This window comes from Camponotus floridanus, unplaced genomic scaffold (genome assembly GCF_003227725.1).
Source record: "Camponotus floridanus strain SB8 unplaced genomic scaffold, Cflo_v7.5 scaffold4, whole genome shotgun sequence".
In the NCBI taxonomy this organism is placed as follows: Eukaryota; Metazoa; Arthropoda; class Insecta; order Hymenoptera; family Formicidae; genus Camponotus; species Camponotus floridanus.
In genome coordinates, this window is record NW_020229547.1 from 4284335 (window position 1) to 4307698 (window position 23364).

Below are 23364 nucleotides of genomic sequence, written 5' to 3' on the forward strand. Positions count from 1 at the left end.
CGCTACACACGCTCCCTCCCCTCCTTCCCCCCCGATGCCACGAGCAAGTTTTATACTCGAGAGACGCGTCTCCTTTCCACGCCTGATTTCGATTCTCAAAACTTTGCCTCTTCGCGGTCTTTCGTTCGATCGCGCCCTTTTGCATCCCCGCTACCCCTCCCCATACTTCCGAAACCCCTTGAGCCCCTTCTTCGCTTGTTTACGAATTACCGGACTCATTTCCATCCCTCTATCGTCTTTCGCTCGCGCTCGGAATCTCGTTCGAGCATATATCGGGAGAAAATCAACTTCTCCCCGTGTGTTTTGCAGTAAATGGATCGCCACGAGGCACAAGATCCGCAAGGCATTCGCGCAATAAAGAGATCTTGTCGTCGGGTCTTTATAGTACTCTTTGCCCTGGCTCGCAAGGGAACCATTACCGCTATTACTTCAGCGACTTCCTAACATTTTAACAGTAGCCAATGCGTATAGATGCATTTCCCGCGATCATTTACTTTATATAAACGCATATAAAATTGTAAACATATAAAATATTGTGAGATACAAAGAAAATTATTCTCCATTATTATTCGAGGTATACATATAATTATGAATGCAACATATTGCGCATCGAAATTGCGTTCTTAATATCCGCATTATCCGTAATCTATCAACAAGAACGATGCCATCGAAATAGATTACATGTTATTAGCTTGAATATTACTCGGTGAGACTATCTCTCTCTTTTTCGCATGAAAAGGTTTCATCGCTATCTAATGGCGCTATGGTATATTTTCGATAACTTTATTATGTCAAAATAAATTGCGATGTTGTTTTTATCATTAGCGAATCGGGGCAGGATTCCTGTATTTTTTTTTTCATCATTAGCAAACAACCGATAACCGCAACTTAAATAACAGAATTTTTTTATTCTTCACTGTAGCAACATATCGAAGAAGCGTATTCACTCACCGTTATGGACGAGCAGCGCAGAATCACGAGCGACAGTGATAAGGTCACTATCAGTAAGAGTTTCGTCAGATGCGTTACCGGAAGTCGGTGTGTCACTGAGGCCGGCACCACTGCCGGGCATATGATACAGGGGATGTTGCTGTTGTTGCTGTTGTTGCTGTTGATAGACGGCGCGTTGCTTGTGCTGACTGGTGTTGTAATGATTATGATGCGACTGGTTAGTTTGATGATTATTTTGCGGATAGGCGCGGCTACGCAAACTGGAGGTATTATCTTCACCCTCGCTGCCACTTAGACTGTAGGCCGGATAGAGCCGTCCCTTGCCTGAAACAATCGAGAATAATCACGTTACATTTTGTCGATTTAATTTCTAACATAATTTTTTAATGGCATTATTAATAAGCAAACTCGTTAATCTTTAGACATTTATTGAAACTTTAATCGGAAATAATAATTGGCTCCTCAATATATTGACTATTTTTCTGATCGCTTATAATGAGTTTTGTACAATATTTTCGATAACAAATGTATTATATAAACAAGTTATAGATTTTTTTTCTGACAGTCGCTATAAAAATATCACTAATTATTTTCTGAATAATCGGAGTTTTTCAGAGAAGTAACAGTTGAGCGCAATAAATGAGATATTCTTTGTTAAATAAAAACAAGCAAATGATATAAAAACATAAATAAAGAAATAACAGCGAAAAAAAAGATTGATATTGTATCTATAATATCTCTCCTGTAATTTCACCATCGCGATCCTGCGTTGATCGCATCGTTAAATGCCAAGATTTATGTAAATTCGAAAATCAACATGAGATCCAATAAAGCTCGATAATCTGCTTGATAAGTCGCACATGTCAGGGGGTGCCGATACAGATAAGCCACATAAATATGGACCGTGTTTCACAGGGATTCGAAAGTCCTTTCCCGTAAAGCCCTTTGCCCTTTTTATCAGTGGATTATCTCCGAAATTTTTTTAATGACTTCTCACGCCTTTTCGGGTTAATTGAAATTTTAAGGGTCTTGGTCATATCGCTCGTCTCTTTAAATTGGTTCGTTATAGATTTCGTTAAATTACGACACGTCCGTCGCAAGAGAAAAATCTTATCCTTTGACCCTTGATTTCGAAATGCACACTTTATCTCGTTACACAGGAATTTATTAATTTTTCCTATTGAAACATGTGATATAAGCGAACAGCTGCATAACTCGACTGCATTATTCACAACGGAATATGTCGTAATCCTTGCTTAGAAGTAACGAACGACCCCGTTAATCTCTGTTGCAGAAAAGAATAACTACATTTGTAATCCCGCAATAATAATTTTGTTAAAGGAGCAATAAGCGTAATTACCTTATCGCGACATTCAGCATTATCAATGGTGGATATATAACTGCGAAGATGAATTTCGCGCGTTCGATATAAGGATATAAATATCGTACTCGACGCTATTGATTTTAACGCAGCGTCGGCGATCGCAGAAGTTACTCTCCTAACTCGTACATTTGTCACGCAAGTCGAACGGCCGCACCGAGAGATCTTACGGCATTATAGTTTCTGTCGGCGACGTTAGTTCAGTGATTCGTAGATAATAGCACCGCCTACGCGGATCGCCGTGCGAGTGATTCATAGCCCTAATAACGCGACGCGCGTTAATATTAATTGAGAATCGCGGCGCTCGGCCGATCGCATCAATTATGAGAACAGCGCGAAAGTAATGCGCCGAACAATTCGATTCGCCGTATAAATTCGTTTTGACCCTTGCATTATATACATGAGCGTGATAAATAACGCAGCGTGTAATTAACGTAGGATGGAATGAATGTTTATCTGTCTGCGCAGATGCCTTTATCACGCTCCTGGCACAGGCATACACCCTGAGTGCGTATGTGTGAGTAACGTCACATAAAAGCAACGTTATGCGTTTCGTAAATCGCGTTACCAATAGCGCAAGAGCGTCCTGCTGTGTAACTTTTCCTATTCAGCTGCTCGTTCTCGGTGAATTAATAATGCGATGCATTGGAAGCGCATAAAAGAAAGGCTCGATCTTATAACAGAAAAATGTAATTATTCTTCGTAGAAAATTTAAATCTGGATCGTAATTTCGAAATCTCTCAAGCAGGAAGCGGAGGAATCACGGAAATTTTCGAAATCATATCCCCGATTGCAGAATGTGCAGCCACAGCGTTACTTATTTGGATTTTTCGGCATTGTTTACAATTCACGTGATGCAAACGGTTTACGCGGTTTTAGCTATCGAACTTGTTTTTTTAATCCAGCACTTGGCGAACGACCGCAGGGGGTTGAACGAGAGCGAGAGAGAAAGAGAGAGGCGGTTGTGCTAAAAAAAACTGCGTAGTTTAAAACAAACGCGCCTGGTCTCGCACGCATTCACGAGCGACCCATCGATCACTCGATACACGTACATGGAAAATAATGGCGATCGGCCAAAATTTTACGGTGTAACGCGAAAATTGTTTCGCAGTTTGTCAAGCGGTCGAGTCTTCCGGCAGTTCATTGTCTCACGTGTTCGCCCGGTATAAAATATGCATCGCCTGTAAGTAAAGAGTCATCGGGGCTATCTGGCCACCTGCAGACTCTGCATTATTCTTCGTGTACCATTCATATGAATGCTTCAATTTAATAACATATCGAGATACATATTTGTTCGTTCAACGTCCGATGAGCCAAGGATAAGAGATAAATTCAATAACAGATAAATAAAGATTAATGAAATGCTATAAAACTATTCAGACGATGAAATACGCAAGATACGAGAGAGAGAGTTTTTTGTAAATAGAATGATATTGTAAACAAGATATTGCTGACGTATCTTATATACGTGTATCAATGCTTATCAATTTAACGGAAAACTTTGAAAATACGATAAAAATATAATATCGGAGCTAGAGAAGCTTGGAAGTTTCGATGTTGACATTTTCTAAAGATATTTGATATATCTTGGCATTTCTGGGAAAATGGCCAATGAACTTTTATTTGTCGCCTTAAAGTGTCAGGTCAGTTAATAAGTTGCGATAACAAACCGTACAACTGCGACGATATCTACACGCTGCGATAATGCGGTAGTGACGACAATAATGATAGTAATAATCGTAACAACAACCTTTACGCTCGCAGCACGCGTTGAAACCTTGTGTCAATACGACGAGCGTTAACTGGCGATGACAGGCAAGAGCCACGATTACAATTAGAAGTATAGTAACCATAAAAAAGACTTTAATCGACATTTCCGACATGACAGAGTCGCAAATTTTCACATTTTATTTCATCTTACGATTAATGCGAACTAAGTGAATAAGATTAATTAAAATAATATTTACTCTCTTATGAAATATCTTACAGAAAGATCGGATATGTTGAAATAATATTAATATAATATTAATATATCTTATTCTACAATTTCTCTTATAAAAATCGTAAAATGTAATTTGATTTTTAAATTAAAAAATTTAATATTATAGTTTTTTAAGTTTGTTTATTTTATACATCTTTTTTTAAAAAATAATAATTCTAAAAATAGGTAATTTTAAATTTATAAATCAAGGCAGAAATTGTAATAACACATCATCAAAATTGTGTTATCGATATTGAATTAACATGCATCGTTGCTCCTACAAAATAATAATGAAATAAAATTTCATTATGCACTTTATTGCTTAGCTGCATCAGTAGACTTTCATATGAATGTTATTGCGGACTGTACCATTCTTTATGAAAATTGTTCTCCGTAAATACATGTCGTATACACGAACGCGCAGTTGGAAATGATCGATAAGTTTCTACTTATCTGTAAGGGCACGTTAATAGTACCTACCCGCAGTTACGTTGTTATAAATATAGCTATGACAGGTACGAGTAACTAAGTTCATGCAAGTTGTTCATTCTATTTCACTTTCTTGCATCGATAACAAGCGTTAACAAAAGTTGTACGACACTTATATCTTTATAAAGCACGAATTGTACGCCGTTGTATTCTTGATGGCAAACAATCGACATCTACTTAGTAATAATAACTACCAAGAGTGAATATTTTATAAATTATCAACTCGAGTAATTTATACAACTTTGGCAATTTGAAATTGTAAATGCGACTCGTGACAATTTATTTTAGATTAAATACATTATACTAATATTTGGCTGCACGATTTTTAATAAACTATTTTTTTTAATCTTACACATTTTATCGGACGATAGTGAATCTATTTAATAATCTCTCAGTTTTCTAGCCAAAGTTTCTCCATATTCGAGAATGCGGAATGGTAATATCGCGATAATAACTTTAAGTGCGCCAAATTTTTACGGGTCTTCTCTCTCTCTCTCCTTAACTCGGCCCGTTCAATTTATTATTCATGAAAAGCATGAAAACTCTTAGCGAGGACGTGAAGTTTAACTTGTCTCTCTGTCGTCGAGCGTTCGTAAGTACGTATCTACGTACTACTCGGTCCGTTGACTTTAGATCGATACCCGAAGCACGCCTCGCGGAAACTAGACACGAACAGGCAAATAGCGAGCGATCGATCCGCAAGAGTTCAATAATTTTCTCTAAACGTCTGAAATGGCGGCCGAACATTAAACGGACATCGCGCCGTCTCTGACGGATTCTTCGAAGTGATATTCTTTTTTTCGCACGTCGAACGTTCCGAGGCTACTTTGTAACAACCGGCCGTTGAACGTTATTTTTAACCGTTGACGAGAAGTCCGTGCTTCGGCGGAACCAGTTTCAGTTAGTTTAACTTGCGTTGGACTCGGCGAGTCCGACTGTGCCCACTTTTCTCCTCGGTAATCGATCAAATCTTCGGCGAAATTGCATTTCCCTGCGCTCGTCAATGGTGAAAGGTAACCGATGCGAGCTTCTCATTTGCATTCCCGCCTAATGGCGTTCCGAAAAAGGGCCTTGCAACGCAGCCGCTTTGCATAAGCTAATACGCGGACGAGTACACATGGGCGGCGATGCTTTACGAGAATAATTCCGAATTTGAATAAAAAGTGCCGACGAAATGAATGCGAATTCTGCCCTTACTTCTCTTTATCGGGGTCGCAAAAGTTTCGCGCGCGCTTATTCGGATTCCCGCGAGGTACATATGATATAATGAAATACCCTCGCCGCGCATCTTTTTCATCGCGAAACCGCCTTTAATGCCCGTGTATCTCGCTAACATTCGACATTTCTTTCGCAGCCCGCTTTTTTTTACGCGATGCGTCTACCTATAGCGTTTTCCTCTTTCGAGGACAAGGTTCCTATTTATACGCGTCTCGCCTCGACGTCAGTCCAGTAACGATGCCTATATATCTCGCCTCTTCATTGCCACTTTCTTGCAAGATCTCTTACAGCAGTCTCATGCAAATTTCACGCGGGGGTCGCCGCCCCGTTAAACCCGAACGGCGTAATCTCGAACTTTACGATCCACCAACTTTACCCTCTTTTTTTCGCGCAAACATCTCGAAACGAGCCGCGTACCGTAATCCCGAGTTTTACGTCTTCCAGCAGGCATGGGAGTCTCCTTCGCTTGCTTCCTTCCTCTCGTATTTGTACGCTCTAGTTCTCCTCTACTAGAAGTGAAAACCAGTTCCGGAGTGACGCGCATATTGGAACTGTTGACATCGGAATAATCAGCCGCTGCAATAATACGAACATCTGATACCGATAATCTTGCCAATATTGGCAATGTCGTACTAATATCGTGGCTAAGTAATCAACGGTTTCCTATAATCATGTGGACTAAAGTCCTTTAGTTGCTTGCACGTACGCGCGTGCATATTACTCTATGTCTATACATATATGTATATGTGATATGCAAATTTTTAAGCATCATTATTTAATTACTCCTGCTTTAATAAAAATTATTTTCTAAAGAGCATAAAACCAATTTTAAAAATATGCTCTTTAAATTAAAAAAGCTCTCGTCGGATAATCATATCTGTTGTCAGTAATTGATACGAAGAATGAAGGCGAAACACAACCTATTGTACAATCGTTCGGCATTCAATATTAACGCATCGTAATTTTGCCGGCTTGGAAAGCTCGCAAAAAACGATAGATAGTTATTGTACGAACGATGATATATTTCTCGATTTTTATCGACAGCCGTTCGCTTTTCATCAGAAGTCGTTACCATCAAAATCGTTTCGCGTTCGTATTTCGTCTCCGTTGCCTCGCTCCATTCTCCGCTTATGACTCCGTGCAAGTGCGACATTAAGCGTAAATAATTGGCCCCGTGTCAGTATATCAGACGATGCAGCGAGAAAAGGTTGCGCGTGAACACGCGAGGTTTGTCCAGCTCGTGCGAGTATCACTACATTGCACATCATTTGATTTTCACGGACTCACAATTAGTGATACCTTGCACGAGGCTTTTATGTCCGTTTTTTTATCTCCTTCATTTCTATCGTTCTCGAGATGTCCGAATCTCGATCGTGAATCTCGATTTCTTAACTCTCTCAGCATTTGCAAGCGTATCAAAGCTATTTGTCCAAGTTTATTTATCGCAGAGATTTATTCATTTGAAGGATTCGAAGAGTGAAAATTTGAATTTATTGTTTTGAAAATATTTAACAATAATTAGATTTCTTTAACGATTATTGAATATATTTTGCGTTGCATTTTAAACTTTTTCACCCGATATGTAATTTATCATTTATTGTTTTCGGAGTAATAAAATAAAATAAAAGTCTTTTTAAATGATTTATAATTTGTGACAAAATTTAAAATAAAAAGTTTTATTTATATAATTTTATACGTTATATTTTCTACAGAAAGTACTGATCTCTATATATAATTAATATGGCATCTATATATAATAAATATGGCATAGACACAAAATGAAAAAAGAGACTGCCAAGTAAAGTTCAAAAAAGTTGTGTGACCTTTATCTATAATAAGTGCTCCACTTGATATCATTTTCGCCTCTTCAATACGCATCGAATCTAATTATTTATATATCATCACTGTTGGTTCAAGAAATATTTGCATAATTAATATATATATATATATATATATATATATATAAATTTATATATTATACATACATAAATATATATAATAAATATATATAATAAATATGAACATATTAATTATGTAAATATTTCTTGAACTAATACTCATTATATATGTATAAATAGCTAGTTGCATTTAAGTATATTCGATTCGGGAAAAGGTAATTTTAGGTGAGAAGGCATTAATGATTATGTGCCTTGTCAATATGTGCATTTTGATATATATATTTTTTTATTTTTATATAGTTTATGTAGTCACAAATATTTTCTGAATATTACATAAATCATAAAATTTATAAATAGAATTTTGTCGCGAATTATAGATTGTCTAAAGAGACCTTTATATTATTACGAATCGAATAATTCAAGTTAATAATTGATTGCAGCAAACAATTGATAGAGCGTGGAATAATACAAGAATCGTCGGATTGAATAATTTAGATAATGGAAAGCTATATATCAGATCGTATTAATAATCAATCAGAAATACGGGAATACAGAATATTCGACATGAAATTATTTCACAAAGTGTTAATATTTAATATAAAGTAATGTTTTGGATAAAGTAATGTTTTGACAACAAATCAATTGGTATGTGGCCTTGACGTTTGTTGATGCTGCGTATACGCGTATTATTAGTAGTATTTGCTCAGTGAAACTTGAAACGTCAGATAGTGTGGTACAATCTGTTCCGTATATCGCTCTTTGAAATACGATCTTTCTCTACGAACAATTAGCGATTATCATCCGATTGATTAATCTGTAATTAAAGGTTCGTAAACCTATCAAGATTAAACTATTTATCGAATCAAATATGCCACACAATTTATTCACAGGTAAAAGTCGATGATAAATGGGAATTATAAATTGCTATTTTGTTGCAACATATATATTTGAAAATGATAATTATTTTTTTAATGATTTGTGTTTACGTTTCCCTTGTATTCGAATATTTAACAATTAATCGAGAGATCTAAGTAACGGAAATTTAAATTAATGTGTGAAAATACATAACATTCAATATTTGTATATATTATTTATAATTATATATTATAATATATTATAATATAATATTAATAATATATTATAATAAAATATATATTTTATAATTTATTTTATAATAAAGAAAGTTTCATTTCCTTTTATTTGATTTTATTTAGGCAATTTAACATAAATTAGTGAAAAATACTTTTTTATATTTTATAAAAATTTGTAAATTTAGTTAAGATTAAAATAGTTTTTCCGGAAATTATATATAATGAAATATCTGCATGTTATTACACATGTGAAATTTTATGTTTAATATGTTTAATATAATAATTTTTTTGAAATATTAATAAATTTGAACGCTGCTATAATTTGAACCTCATATGTATGTTGCAGATCAATGCAGGTAATTGATTCCGTTCTCCGCGCATCGATCGGTAAGTAGCATTTATTATTATAGTAGAATATTATTATACGAGAAAAATAACTGTGCATTTTTGAGAAATAATAGCTGTATATTGTAAAGAGATGATAAAAGTAAGCATTTTAGGAAATAGTCTCTGTGCCGGAAATAGTAGGTACTAGTTTTTATTGAAAGTCCTCGATCCGCACACGAAGAAACCCGTAAGCCTCGATTTGAGCGATATCGACGTAAGCTCTTTCCATTTAGCGGGCGAATAGAAATCGAGGAAGTGAAACGTACTTTCCGTCTCGTCTCGGGAATGCTATCACTGGCGCAAATCGATTAATCCAAAGATGATTCTGGCGTCCCGGACAGTGCGCCCGCTCGGCCGCCATTACCAGAAAGATCGTGAAACATCCGATCCAATCTCGCAATGGACGCCACTATCCTATCAATGGTGGTGCAATCTTCTTATCTGTGATGTAATCCAAGATAACGGGTTTTTACTGGAGAGCGGGTCAAACGACCAAGTAGAAGTCTCTTTCTATGACAATCCGATGAACTGCCGCCATTCATACAAGAACAAAGATCCTATTGTATTTGTGATCTGCTTCGCGTAAAAATATGACATTAAATGATCTAACGGTACCAATGGTGTATTAGCGTCAAACGTAATCGCGCTGTTACGTGTATCGTGATGAGAAACGACGGTGCGAGATGTGTAATATGCGCAACGTAAATTCTCACGATAGATTTAATAAGAGTTCACGCACATATACACATAAAGCATATGCGACACAAAGTTCAGATTCGTTATTAATACAATAATGGTCTTTCAGTAGTAAACGTGGATATCATGTTTACGAAATAATCAGTTAACTGTGAGTTAATTAAATTATGTCATTAAATTACACGCAATTAATCTAGGACAAATTGTCATTTCCAGCAAGCATATTATGATATCTAGTGTGTTGTTTATTTATACTTTTGAGTATAATTATTATTGTTCCATATAAATATTAATGCGCATTTATACTATAGGGTGAGCGATAGAAAAGGCTGCCTGATTCGTAACTAGCACGACAATGAAAGTTCACCCCATGCTTGTTACTGAAAAATATTTTATAAGTACGTTATCTGTGCGTGTCGGAACGTCGTATAACGTCATGTCACGATATTCCGTGTTGCATAATATCATCCACTTGCACGCGCAAATATATAAAACAAGCGATACGTGAAATTGAGCCTGTTACGAAGTCATGAGCCGCGCGGAGACATGTCAGCTTTATTACTCCAAATTTTATAATTTTATAATAATAAAAAAAGAGATGGCATCAAAAATCAATTATTTGCAATTTTGGAGCTTGTTATTCGCGAAATTAAACGTCCCCCTTTACGCGACATTATCGTTTCCTTGTCGACGCGCACAATAATTTTCGCGCGTCTCGAGAAATACGCGCATTGTATTTATGGAAGTATAGATTATCACGTGGATGCGCATACAGCACACACGTCCGGTTGCGGTAACATAGGAATTATGATGATATTATAGGGGTTAACCTAATCCGCGTTGAAGGCTAGGAAGAAATTTATAAGCCTTCATATATATATACGGTACGCGCGAGTACTCGATATACGAACGGAGTTTCCATAGTGGCCACAATACTCCCCCATGGTAACCCGATAATGTATTATGGATACGTGAAATTTGAAGAGAATCTCGCTCACCGCAACGCCGGAAAACAGAAAACGTTTGAGCAAGTATCCGCATATACGAGATAGTTTCGCGTCACGTCTAGTTTTATCTTCCCACATTTTTTTTTAGTTGCGACGTCTTGATCGGTTTTTCTTCAATAAAGAAATGTGAGATCAAAAACGAAACGCGATATAAAATTGTTGTAACATAAATACTGCATGGGAATGTATATTTTTTATTTATCTATTTAAGGTGAAAAAAATTGTAGTACAACCGAAAAATAATTTTTTATGGAAAAATAAATTGCAAGTGTAGAATAAAGTTTTTTTTTTGTACAAGACTTTACTTTCGAGGAAAAATTAATCTGGAAATTTATAACGTACTTTTTTGTGCAAAAATATAAATATATTAATTTTACAATTTCCACAAATCATTTTCTCGAAAAAAATCCTTGTATGAAAAGATTTTATTTTACATTCTTAATTTATCTACGAAAAATTACTTTCTTTCTAAATATGAGATTTCAGATTTTATTCATATTAAAATTAATCTAAAATTTATTATTTTTATATAAATATTTTAGGATATCTTTCATTTTTTTAAAATGATACTTTTCCACATTTACGCGATGCGATGTTTGATTTGGCTTTCTCTTTCTTTCTCTCTGGCGTTATATTATAAAATGGAAAATTCACTTGCGAGGCATTTGTCGCGATGTAAAACCAAAGATGCAAAGAGGTATATTTTGATAGTTTCAACATACGGGGTACTAACCCGTGCGAAGTTTATATCAGAGTTATTCGAACGTGCGGTTTAATGTCCCGCGTAATAGGCGGACACCATTTCCTGCCGAAAGCACGTGTTTACGTATGGTTTATTCGATAGATAGGTAAAACTTATCGCGCGGATCTCATTATCGTTAGCAACAAGGAGGATTCGTTGGCGGCGTTACGGGGTTGTTACGTCGGGGTAAGAATTTTTACGATTTCCATTCGCGGCGAACTACGGTAACCCAATTACAAAATCACTAAGCTTGTTAAGCGTTAAAACCCCGTAAGTTTGTTTAGCCTGGGGCCGTTCGGAGAATGGACGGACAAAAGTAAACAATGGGACGCGAAGAGGGTGGGAAAAGGAGGCAACGACGGAAACGGAGGGAGAGGAGGAAGCAACGGGAGAGAGAGAAACGGAGCGAGCGGGAGGATAATTCGGTTAGCGATGAGTCGCGTTGTTACGCGGCACGGGGTATATATTGTGTCCATTAACGGTATGCACGCACAAACCTAATTATAATGGACCCCTGTAACCGCCGCGCTGTGTCGCATGATTGGTAACGGTGCTTTTTTGCTTTTAACAATGCCGCCGAATAGAGAATCTCCTTTATGCGCGTCCATCCCGCGCGTCAGAAGATTATTTGTACACACGAGGGTAGCATAGATCGTGATGAGAGCGCGCTATCCATTTTGCCTGATATGACGCAAACCATAATTGAATGTCGAATTACGCGCTACCGATAGATACCATTAATAACATTTGCATTTCGCTGCAACTTCATCCATCACGCGAAGTAGGTTCTTCAAAGCTATTTGCATTGTACTCGAAATCAAAGCTCGTCAAAAGGAGGAATCGATGCAATCATAATAATCGCGAATAAGCCGAGACAATATTTATAATTTGATGAAATTTGTAGGAAGGGGAGAGACTTATAAGGGCGCTCTGTTAATTGAAAATAATTAAAGAGATACACCCGCGCGTTTATACCGAACACGCAATTAAATAGAGAGTTAATCGAATTGCAATTTCTGTCGGATCCAGCGTCCACGAATTTGTCGATAATCGATTCTGTCGCCGGCGACATTGATACACGTCCATCCATAAACCATTTTGTCTCGGTTCTCGGAGGAAAGAAGCGTCAGAGGGTTATCGAGAAACACGATTTCTCATCCCTCGCCTCTCAACGAGATGCTAACGAACCTCCCGCATCTTTTTTCTACGGTGCGGAGGTAACTCTTGGCGACAGGTCGATCGATCGGCCGGTGGCGCGTCAAAGATGCCGATTCGGGGAAGAAAACCGACTTGGCGATATCGATGTCCCGATAAGCACGCCTCGCTGATGCAAGACCTCGCGCGAGCCCAGCACGAGGGAGTCGGAGGTCAAAGGCGGGAGGCATCGATCAAAGTTTTCGCGCGATTTATCCCGAAGGCTTTGCCATAACGAGGCGGATCGTCGGACGCTATCAGCCTTTTTCATAAGATATCCGCAACCTTCCGTCTCTCGTTTTGTCCGAAAACCGGTTTCCCCTCTCGCTCGTCATCACCCGACATCTGGCATCTCGCGTTCTCGCGACACTGAGTCTCGGAAATGACAACTCGGGACACGCTCTTGGGACCGATTAGTCGTCTCCGTCGATGGTCGGAAGTCGACGCTTACGCGCTATTATTGGCGCGGGAAAAAAAACCCACGAAGGGATCACACGCGAACGTCGCGTCTCGCGGGATCGCTTTCTTTCTTTCTTTTTTTTTTGCTGTAAAGCAGTAGCGACGAAATCATAGAGGCCGGATCCGAAAGGAAGACGTCCGCGCGCGTCGAGTATCCCCCTCGAACGGTCTCCGCCCGGGGATGCGGAAGTCTCTTCCGTTTCTTCACTATTTGTGCAAGTGTGCGTGACGCTAGGATTGTTTTCCCAGCTTCTCTCTTTTTCTTCCTTCTTCTCGTGAGAGATCCTCGGGTTCTCCTAATGCGTTGCACGTTCTCGGCGTCGCGCCGATCTCTTTTCGATGTTGCGACAGCTTGCACTGAGGTACTAACGGCGTTTTATTTCCTTTCTTTATGACAAACGAAACTCTGTCGGATCTCGTGTCACGATAGAGTAGACACCGAAATTCAACCGTGGCGTATCTTGCGATTATCTTGTTTTTTTATGCACCGTGGTACAATACTTAATTTAATAATAAAAATTAATAAAAATATTTAATATTAAATAAATAATAAAATAATAAATAATAATAAATATAATAATAAAATAATATTTATTAATAATATTTATTAATAAAATAATAAAAATATTTAATAATAAAAATTAATTTGAATAAATCTTGTGATCAATTGGTCTTTGTATATTATTGCATGAATATAGTAATAAATAGAGAAAATGGAAACCGACAGCTTTATCTTAATTAATGACAGGCAGCAAGACAAATGGCGTGACAAGTGCATGCTTGGCAAAAGATATTTTTTAATTCTAAACCTCCCGTAACCCAGTTTTACTACTGTATGCGTACCATTCGTAACATAAATCATCGTCCCGTTGCGTTTAAACTTCGCTCACTGCGAGACTTTCTCGCTCGTATTTTTTATTTACCCCGGTAATATCACGATACTAAGTGCCTGCTTCGTCACGTGAGTAAATAAGGGTTGGCCGACTACCGTTCGCCCTCCGTCGACGCTTTAATGCGCCGGAGCTACGATCCTTGTTTGGACAGCGTTACAAGCGTTCATAGTTTTAGTCAGGTTTTTCTCTTTACGCACGCAAACGAGACGGCGTAAGCGCTGTTATAGGGGTCATCGGTGAATACCGCGGCTCTTCTCGGATTTCGCGAGGTCTTTTTAAATTCCCGTACAGTAGTAAATCGAGATATCATCTCTGCTCGAATGCCGTGTAAGTGGATCCTGATTGTAATCAGGATTGATCAGCTGAATATTTTGTATACAATGATGCATATTTTATTACTGATATGGTTCGTATTTATTAATGAATATCTATTGCAGAGATGGACAAAAAGTAGTATTTAAAATAAATATAAAATGTGTTTACGTAAGCTTTTTTTCCTGTCAAATTATCAATGATTAATCAGAAATAATAATTTACTACATCTCATTAATTTTAGAATAAAAAAAATGTTTTAATAAATATATATTTCTCGTTTTTAAATTATAGATTTTAAATAATATCGTTTGAACAAAAATATGTAATTATTTTTTTCAGGATATTTAGAAATATTTGAGAATATTATTTTACGAAAATATTATTTTAATATTAATTAATATATAATAATATTAATAATATTAATAAATAATATTAATAATATTAATAAATAATATTAATATAATATTATTTTACGAAAATATTATTTTAAATATAATTTTATTTTTTATATTTAAATGCATATTCATTTTATTTATTTCTTATGGCTTACATGTCTTAAATTTGTTTCCGTTTCTATTTTATTAAATTTTGTTAAATATTCTAAATTTTATAAAATTAAATGAATACGCAATTACTTTTGAAATAAATTTATATTAGTTTTATGTCGATATTTTAATTGTTTTCCTATAAAAATAATATGTAATGTAATACAAAAAATAATATGTAACATAATTAGTACAAGCTTGAAAAAAATTGTACAAGTATTATTTTAAATATCAAATACTCTTTCCAAATTATTTTAATAATTTTAATTACTAGATACTTTGTATATTATGTTTTTAAATTTGCTAAACATTTCTAGAGAGAAAAATAAGATTGTCGTGTCTTTTTTTTCGATTATACAAATACTCAAGTTCAATCAGCTTGTAGCGCGATTCAACAAACCGGACTCAACTTCAATCTACGAAAATGATGACGCTATCGGCTTCTATCAGGAATAACCTCCCTCTTAGATCGCGCGTGCGGCTCGCGAAAGTGAAGAATGATGGCGGGACCTTCTTTTTCGTATTTAGGAGAATCAGCTGAGAGAGGAAGACGAAGAAGAAGGAGAAGGAGAGACACTCGGCCGCCCTCTCTTTCGCGAAACACGTACAAATTCTCTACCCACACCCGCGCGTCGAAATATAAGATTACGTACGTAGGTAGATACGCGGGTTCCGGTTCACAAAGCACGTCCCTCCTGTATCCTATTCGTCGGTTATCTGCACCGTCTAAGGCGCATGCTGCGGCAAGCCTTTGGATTTAGTAGATATCTCTTTCCCTCTCTCTAAATCCCTCTCTCTTTCGAAGCTGACCGTCCGTTAGTTACGTGGGCCCTGGGTATCCTCACATAAATTTCTGTATCAGACAATGGGTAATTGTACGCGATCCACCCCCGACGTGTGTGCGCGCGCCGGTGTGTCCGACCTACCTGCCTGGCTGCACGAGCGAGCGAAGGAATGGCTGTAACACGCGTACGCTTTCGCGTTCACGCGTGATATATGTATGTATGTACGTACGAGGTGAGCGCACACGTACGTGCGCTTACACAGGGAGACCGCGGCGCGCCCGCAGCGAAGTGTGAGTGGGCGTTGCTCTTCGAGATGCCAGATCCACCGTGCAGATAGTCCAAGTACAGTCTGAGTTACGTCCTCTCCCCTCGCCCTCACCCCACATCGGTCTCCCTCTGTCTCCCTTTGTCCCTTTCCCCGGCGTTTCTCTCTACGTAACTCCTCTCCTCCTTCTCGCTCGCTCCTCTCTCTCGCCCTCGATGCCAAAAGCCACTCCGGCAGCATCGCATCGAATTACCTTGGCCCTCGCGTACTTGGCGGAGTCTTGCGAAATAGGAAGGAAGAGAGGCGGAAGGGCCGGAAATGTGAGAAATCGATTTAAATGACGCTACATCCCGTGCCGCGTTTTATTTAGATCGGATAAGATCGCATTCCGGAGATCTGTCCGGTTGCCATCTTCATCTCTTCATGGTACATCATTCCGCTAGACGAGCTTCCAGCTTGTACCGTGCGAATTGTTTCACGAAGAATCGATGTTAATTTGAATATCGCGGAGAAAAGTCTTTCGGGGTTTATATCGTAATTGTAACGTTACATAGCTGCAAAGGGAGAAAGTAATACGTGCCGTGAATACGATCAATGTCCTCGCGCCGTGTAAAACGAGCGCGATACGATTTTAATACTTGGACGAAGTTTCCAGAGCGCTGTCCCATTTCCAATATACTCCCGGTGGGCTTTAGTCGAAGAGAAGGGCGAGAGAGAGAGAGAGAGAGAGAGAGAGAGAGAGAGAAACGAATCTCGAAGTCCGGAAAATCTGAAACTCCTGAGCGAGTCCGGGGGGCGAGACCAGGGGGGGCTTTGCGAGAGAGAAATTCGAAAATCTCGAGAATGGAACTGCCATTAGCGTCGCCGTTTGCGCGAACCGACTCGCGCGCGGTGAAATTGAACGGAATAAACGTGCGTGGCTCTCGACGTTTCCTTTGTTCGGACGGATTTCACCGTGGCTGCCCGATGTCCAGCTACGTCGCTACGTCTACGTCGTTTCGTTATTTCCCTCCGTTATTACGCTCTCTTCCCCTGCCAACCCCTCTCCCACCGCTCTGCCTCCGAACATTACCATATTCCGCGCATTGCCGCTTTAATATCGCGCTCTACGCTTCAAGAAGCGCCTATCTCGCGAAATTACTTTCGCCAAGCTGTGCAGTAATCCGCTGTCACCAGGGTTCTGCGCTCTTTTAATGCAACGCAGGCTAGTCTCTTCCTCGCGTTCTTTACTCCATTTCGTTGACAGGTCATTGAATTAACCGTCGATAGGGCATGGCACGAGGCACGAGACGATGTTGTTAGAACGATAGTTTGCTTTTGCTTAAGATAGTTTAACGATAATTCTATCGATGCTGCTTGCTTGAGGAAAACTGAAACAACCTTAAATGATGTTATCATCTTCGTGCGCAGATATAAAGTTTTACATTGATGTAATTGACAAGGAATGCAACGCGTAAAGATTTTTTTCATTATTCTTTTCGATTATATGCAAATATTGAAATTCTATCGATATCTGTGCGCAGATTTCGATTCTCGATAATACTTTGTTTATACACGTAATCACGTAATGCGTTCTTTTATCGTTGTGCATCAATTAAATGTTATCAATATTAATATTTAACAAAGGGTCTCGCAAATATAATTGTCTCACTAATTATTTCGTTTCAAGCGCGAAAGAATTATACTGACGTATAAACATCACATTTGTCAAAGAAATATTTTTATCGTTTGCAATTTATCGTGCATTACGTGTTTTACGAAAAAAAAGGAGGCATTCCGTAAGTAATAAAAACAGAATGCTAACTGCGTTATTATATGATGTTGAATCATATCTAGTGTGCAACAAAAACATTGCATCAAGCTGTATGCATTTTACGAATATATAAAAGTTTTAATAACGATTTACTGAGTTGTGTCTCTCTGTCTCAGTCATATATACAAAATTATTATGCAAATAAAACTTTTTATGAAATTTATTTGCTAAAGTGAAGTCCCATTTACACATTTTTTTCACAATTTATTCCCATTACGCGTATTATGAGTACATGAATTAGTCATTAATTTGCTAGTATCCATTATTCATATTTGTATTGCTTATCCCTTCATAATTGAATCTCTATGTGCAAATGCACAATGAAACATGCTTTAAATTAGTTTTGTCTAAATTTAATCCTAACAAAAAATTCAAATGCTATAATATCGAATGTTGCACGCACGCGTTAAAAAAATCATGAGATTAATAATTTTGCAAAATCATTTTAATAAGGAGGAATTAATTTCAAGTATTTTAAAAAATTTTACTCGAAAAGATCCGGTGTGTGAGATGTTATATTATGAAAGATATATATTTCTTTTATACGCAACATAAATTTAGGATTCTGCGCGCATACAATAGCATTGAAACTGGCCAACGAGAACTTCCTTAGCGAGTCAAGTCCGCCCTTTACAATGTTAAGACCATTGTCTCGGACTCGGAGAGCAAGAAAATCGTGTTCATTGTGTCGGGCGTAGATGACACGCGGCATCGACCACATATAGCATTCGTACATGTATTATACGTACCGAAGAACCGAAACATTGTTGCTCATCGTGTTAGACAAATTAGTATCGTGTTCTTGTTGCACCGCTCTTGTCGCTTGTCATTTCTGTCCCCTCTCACTACTATTATGTGTTTGCCTGCATACGTTACATCCCATGAATAATGAATTTTATCGCAAACTTTTCCCATTAAACAGTAAGAAGTACTAATTAAAACAATTCTCTGTCACATTGATAATTATAAGATTAATTGCGCAACGTTTTAGATAAATTTATACGTATTGTATCGTATTTAGTTTCTTCAAACGAAACGAGACATATATATTATTTTTAATATTGCTTTTTAGCCATTTTTTATTGAATTTTTTAGTAGCGTAAAATTTAAATAAATACAAGGATAAATAATTTAAACTCAAAGCTGATTTCTTTCGTTCATTATGGACTTTTTTCTTATAAAGAATCGAGGCAATTCACATATATATTCGTATATTCTCTTATCAATTTAATTCAGTGGAAATTCTCAAGCGATGTAAATTCTCGTCTGATGCTTCCACGGCCGAAAACTTTTTCCTCGGGGAGACGGCGAATATGTTCGAAGAAGAATGCGCGAAACTGAAGCGAGCTGTTAAAGGTCGAAGAAACCCTGCGCGAGGATAGACGAACCGACCCGAATCGAGTGGAATAAGAGAGGGAATGCGGTCGTTACTTGCCACGATGAGTCTGAGAGTTGGTTTCCCGTGGGAGCCATCTTCAAGCTAACGGCTCCCCAGGAGTAGATATGTATCCCGGCTAACCGGGGTTGGTAGTAGTCCTCCTTTTCGTCCTGCGAGCCCTGGCACTTTCTCCCGCCCGGAGGGTTTATATCCTGGTGAAAGTATTATTGGTACAACGGCGCACACATTTCGAAGAAATAACGCTACTTTTGCGCTCTTTTACGTCATCTTTCTTTGTGCAACGATGATTGTTGACGATTGTCGATGTACTTGGCTATTTAGCTTACACTTTTTCCTCTCTTGCAGTTTCATAAGATAAATTTGTTCGCTGAATTTCGTTCGGAGAATTTTTTTAACGTCGAATTTGTGCTTCCACGTTGCCGATTATAAGCGGAAAAATCCCCCGTGCGGGCGTTTAATCAGACGTACAAACAGGAATTAGTGTTGAGCCGCGTACAAACAACGGTGGGAGCGGTTGATTGACTTTTCGCTTCTCGCAATAGCTTCCTCGTATCGTGTCATACCTACAGTATGCCGCGAAGGCGACGGAACCCCTCTTATTTACCCCCCCATGTTGCAGCAAGACCTACGGATCCCCATCGGTTAGTGCGGTAGGGCGTGATAATCCTGTCCTAGAATGAGATCGCGCGTCGGCCCGTCAGATGAGATTTTCCCGAAAAGCACTAACTTCCATCGGCTTTCCTTATCGGATTACGCGACCGAATCCGGACGATTGAAACTTGGCGCGCAGCGACCGATCCGGGAGATCGATCCTCTCGTCGATAACAGCTGCCCGATGCGCAATGAGTATCGTGCAATTTAGATCAGAAGGTTACGATAAAGCTGGGCGGATATACGATAATGATTCGACAGCTGGCGCGCGCTTTGTAGACGGGGAGCCCAGGAAAATTAGATTATTTCGGAGTATCAAAGTGCCAAAATGTTGCCCAGTCATCAATTGAGTTCAACGTATATTCGCCAATATTACCACTGACTCTAATATACGAAATAATATTTGAAATATTATACACAGAATATAAGAGATGACATCGATATATAATACGTAATCCGGAATACTATTTAATAATAAAGAATAGAATGGCATAATAGGAATAATATTTCTATATTTATATGTAAAATTTTATTCACATTTATAGCCAGGATTATTTGATACAGAGCGGAATTATATTTAACCGTCATTTTTGTGCGTCACGTTTCACATTTTATTGAATTATGCAACGATAAATGGAATCATTTTCTAGGAAGCTATTTCTTGAATGTTAATATTGAAATATCATTACATTATACCGCGTATGTGTGTGACCGGAAGTTGTACTGACTGTCTGACAATTCACGCTGCTGCTGGAACTACGCTCGACATCATCAAGCGGCGTACGATGGCGACGATGTATGCGAGTTCATCCTATGGGACATATTTATTCGCGGTTTAATGCACGAAAACGCGAGCAGAAACGCGCGCGCGATTACACGTCGGCGTTTTGTTCATGGAAAAGCAATGATATAACCAAGTCGTTTTGTCCGTGTTAGAGCGCGCGGCGCGTTACCACGAGAGAGCGACAGAATTCGCTCACGCACGTCAACACAATCGGACAATGGAGCGATTAACTTGCGTTGGCGGGCCCGTTGTTTATCGTACGGGTATTATTTGCCCGCCCGGCAATCACACGCTTAAATTATTCGTGGTACAAGTACGCGCAGACTTTACACTGCTTTAATCGCTTGCCAATAATTTGACGACTGCCGATGCTGCAAACTACCGCTTCCACATTTTCGTCCGATGCGATTTGGCCCTTACACATCCCTACGAATAACAAATATACCATTTTATTGAAAATTACACTACCATTTTATTGAATTAATGCAATAAAAAAATTTATTATTATATTAATAATTGCAGAAGAATATTATATTAAGAATTGCGTCGAAAATCGTGATGCAACTGAGAAAGGAAAGATTCCTCCTACAGAAATAAATGTGAAATAATTTCTTTTTGTGCGAAAATACGTTTGGCGAAAAGAGATTTTGATTTCCAAAATTAGAAAATTGATACAACATATTTATTTATGATTTTCAAGCTCGTATAATTTATAACAATCTTATATGTCGTCAAATTCGTTTCATATAGTAGCTTAATAAATAAATAAATATAAAAAGCACTCAAAAACAATACAAAATGTTTAAAATTATTGGAAAAAAGGAAGGAAAATTGTTTCAATTTTTTCAGTAATATTTTGACAGTCGATATCGAATTTTATAATAAGTAATACGAAATCGTGATGGCTCATTTAAATTTTAAAAAGCTCAAATATTCATCTTTCACGAAAAAAATTTCAATCTACATTTTCGACTTATTTTTTTCACGAGACAATCACTTCTTTGCCAATTACATATTACAAATTGATTTCGCCGAGTCCTAATAAATGGCTTTCTAAAAAATAATTTAATCCTCTTCCAAAATTTACGATTTGCAATTGTGTCTCCATTATTTCCGCAGCATGCAACTGCAACATGCGGAGCAACCTGCAAACGTCGTCGCGTCGTTGAGAATTTAATTATCGCCCGAAATCGAATTACTTTATCAAAACAACAATCCGCCGTGACGCGCGCGTACCAGCATCGATAGATGGAAAAATTTGCGCGACGCAGGTATATACATAGGTGATCGCGGGTCCGCGTTTACTCTGGACAGTGCGCGCTTAATACAGGCCGCTCCGCGATCCTAACAAGAGAGAACGCGCGCTTTAATAATTCTTTTTACGGTCAAGCCTACGCTTAAGGATTACGCCCCGATAGCCGGGACGAGCGTTTAATTATTCATGGCCTCGGCACACCAGGCAACGCGACGATCGGTAGCTTCTCATTAACTCGTGACAGCGCGCGCGTCCGCCCCTTTCTTTTTTTTCACGTGCCAATTTTTTACGGCGAGTTATGGCAGTCGGGCGAGCAGAAAATTGACGCGCGCTCCAGCATCAACGGCCGGCCAGCCCGGCGGCGGTGAGTGATTCTCCCGATTGCCTCTTTTCTCCGCGTCGGATTTTCGACATACAAAAACGCGCCCGGCTTTTGTGCTTTCGTCAAAATATCGTTTCTGTCCAAGTTTGCGCAATTATGTCGGTTATACAACGTGTCTCGCTTGTTCCTTCCACGTCGGAAATCAGAAGGTAATCGAATTAGCCATCGATTGAATCGTCCAATCGATTGATACGTTCGCGTATCAATTTGGTTGAAATAATCGCAAATAATCGAGGAGTCAATAGAGCAAAGAGATACGCTGAATTTTAATACGCGTCTTTTGTTTCTTTCACAGTGCTCGATGACATGTCAAAAATTGACGAAATGGATAAAGTAGAAATTTTTTTACGATTCTTCTCTCTCTTCTGTGTCAGGAGAATTTGTGTTTTTATCTCAAATTTCTTGTGGTTTGGAGCACTGATGGAACAAGAATGGAGAACGAAGAAGCATCGTTTAGAAAGTAGGGAAAGAAATAAAATAGCGACATACAAAAACGCGCCCGGCTTTTGTGCTTTCGTCAAAATATCGTTTCCATCCAAGTTTGCGCAATTATGTCGGTTATACAACGTGTCCCGCTTGTTCCTTCCACGTCGGAAATCAGAAGGTAATCGAATTAACCGTCCAATCGATTGATTCGCGTATCAATTTGATTGAAATAATCACAAATAATCGAGGAGTCAATAGAGCAAAGAGATGCGCTGAACTTTAATACGCGTCTTTTGTTTCTTTCAAAGTACTCGATGATATGTCAAAAATTGACGGAATGGGTAAAAAAGAAATTTG

General features: G+C 38.2%; 1 protein-coding gene across 7 annotated transcripts in view; it reads right to left on the reverse strand.

Annotated features, from left to right (window-relative positions):
- LOC105259560 (teneurin-m) overlaps positions 1-23364 on the reverse strand; it is a 708083-nt gene that overhangs the window by 312387 nt on the left and 372332 nt on the right. For all 7 annotated transcript variants that reach the window (XM_025411464.1, XM_025411472.1, XM_025411471.1 and 4 more), the window contains exon 3: positions 952-1275. In XM_025411464.1, coding sequence (XP_025267249.1) covers positions 952-1275 — 324 coding nt within the window. The remainder of the gene's footprint in view (positions 1-951; positions 1276-23364) is intronic.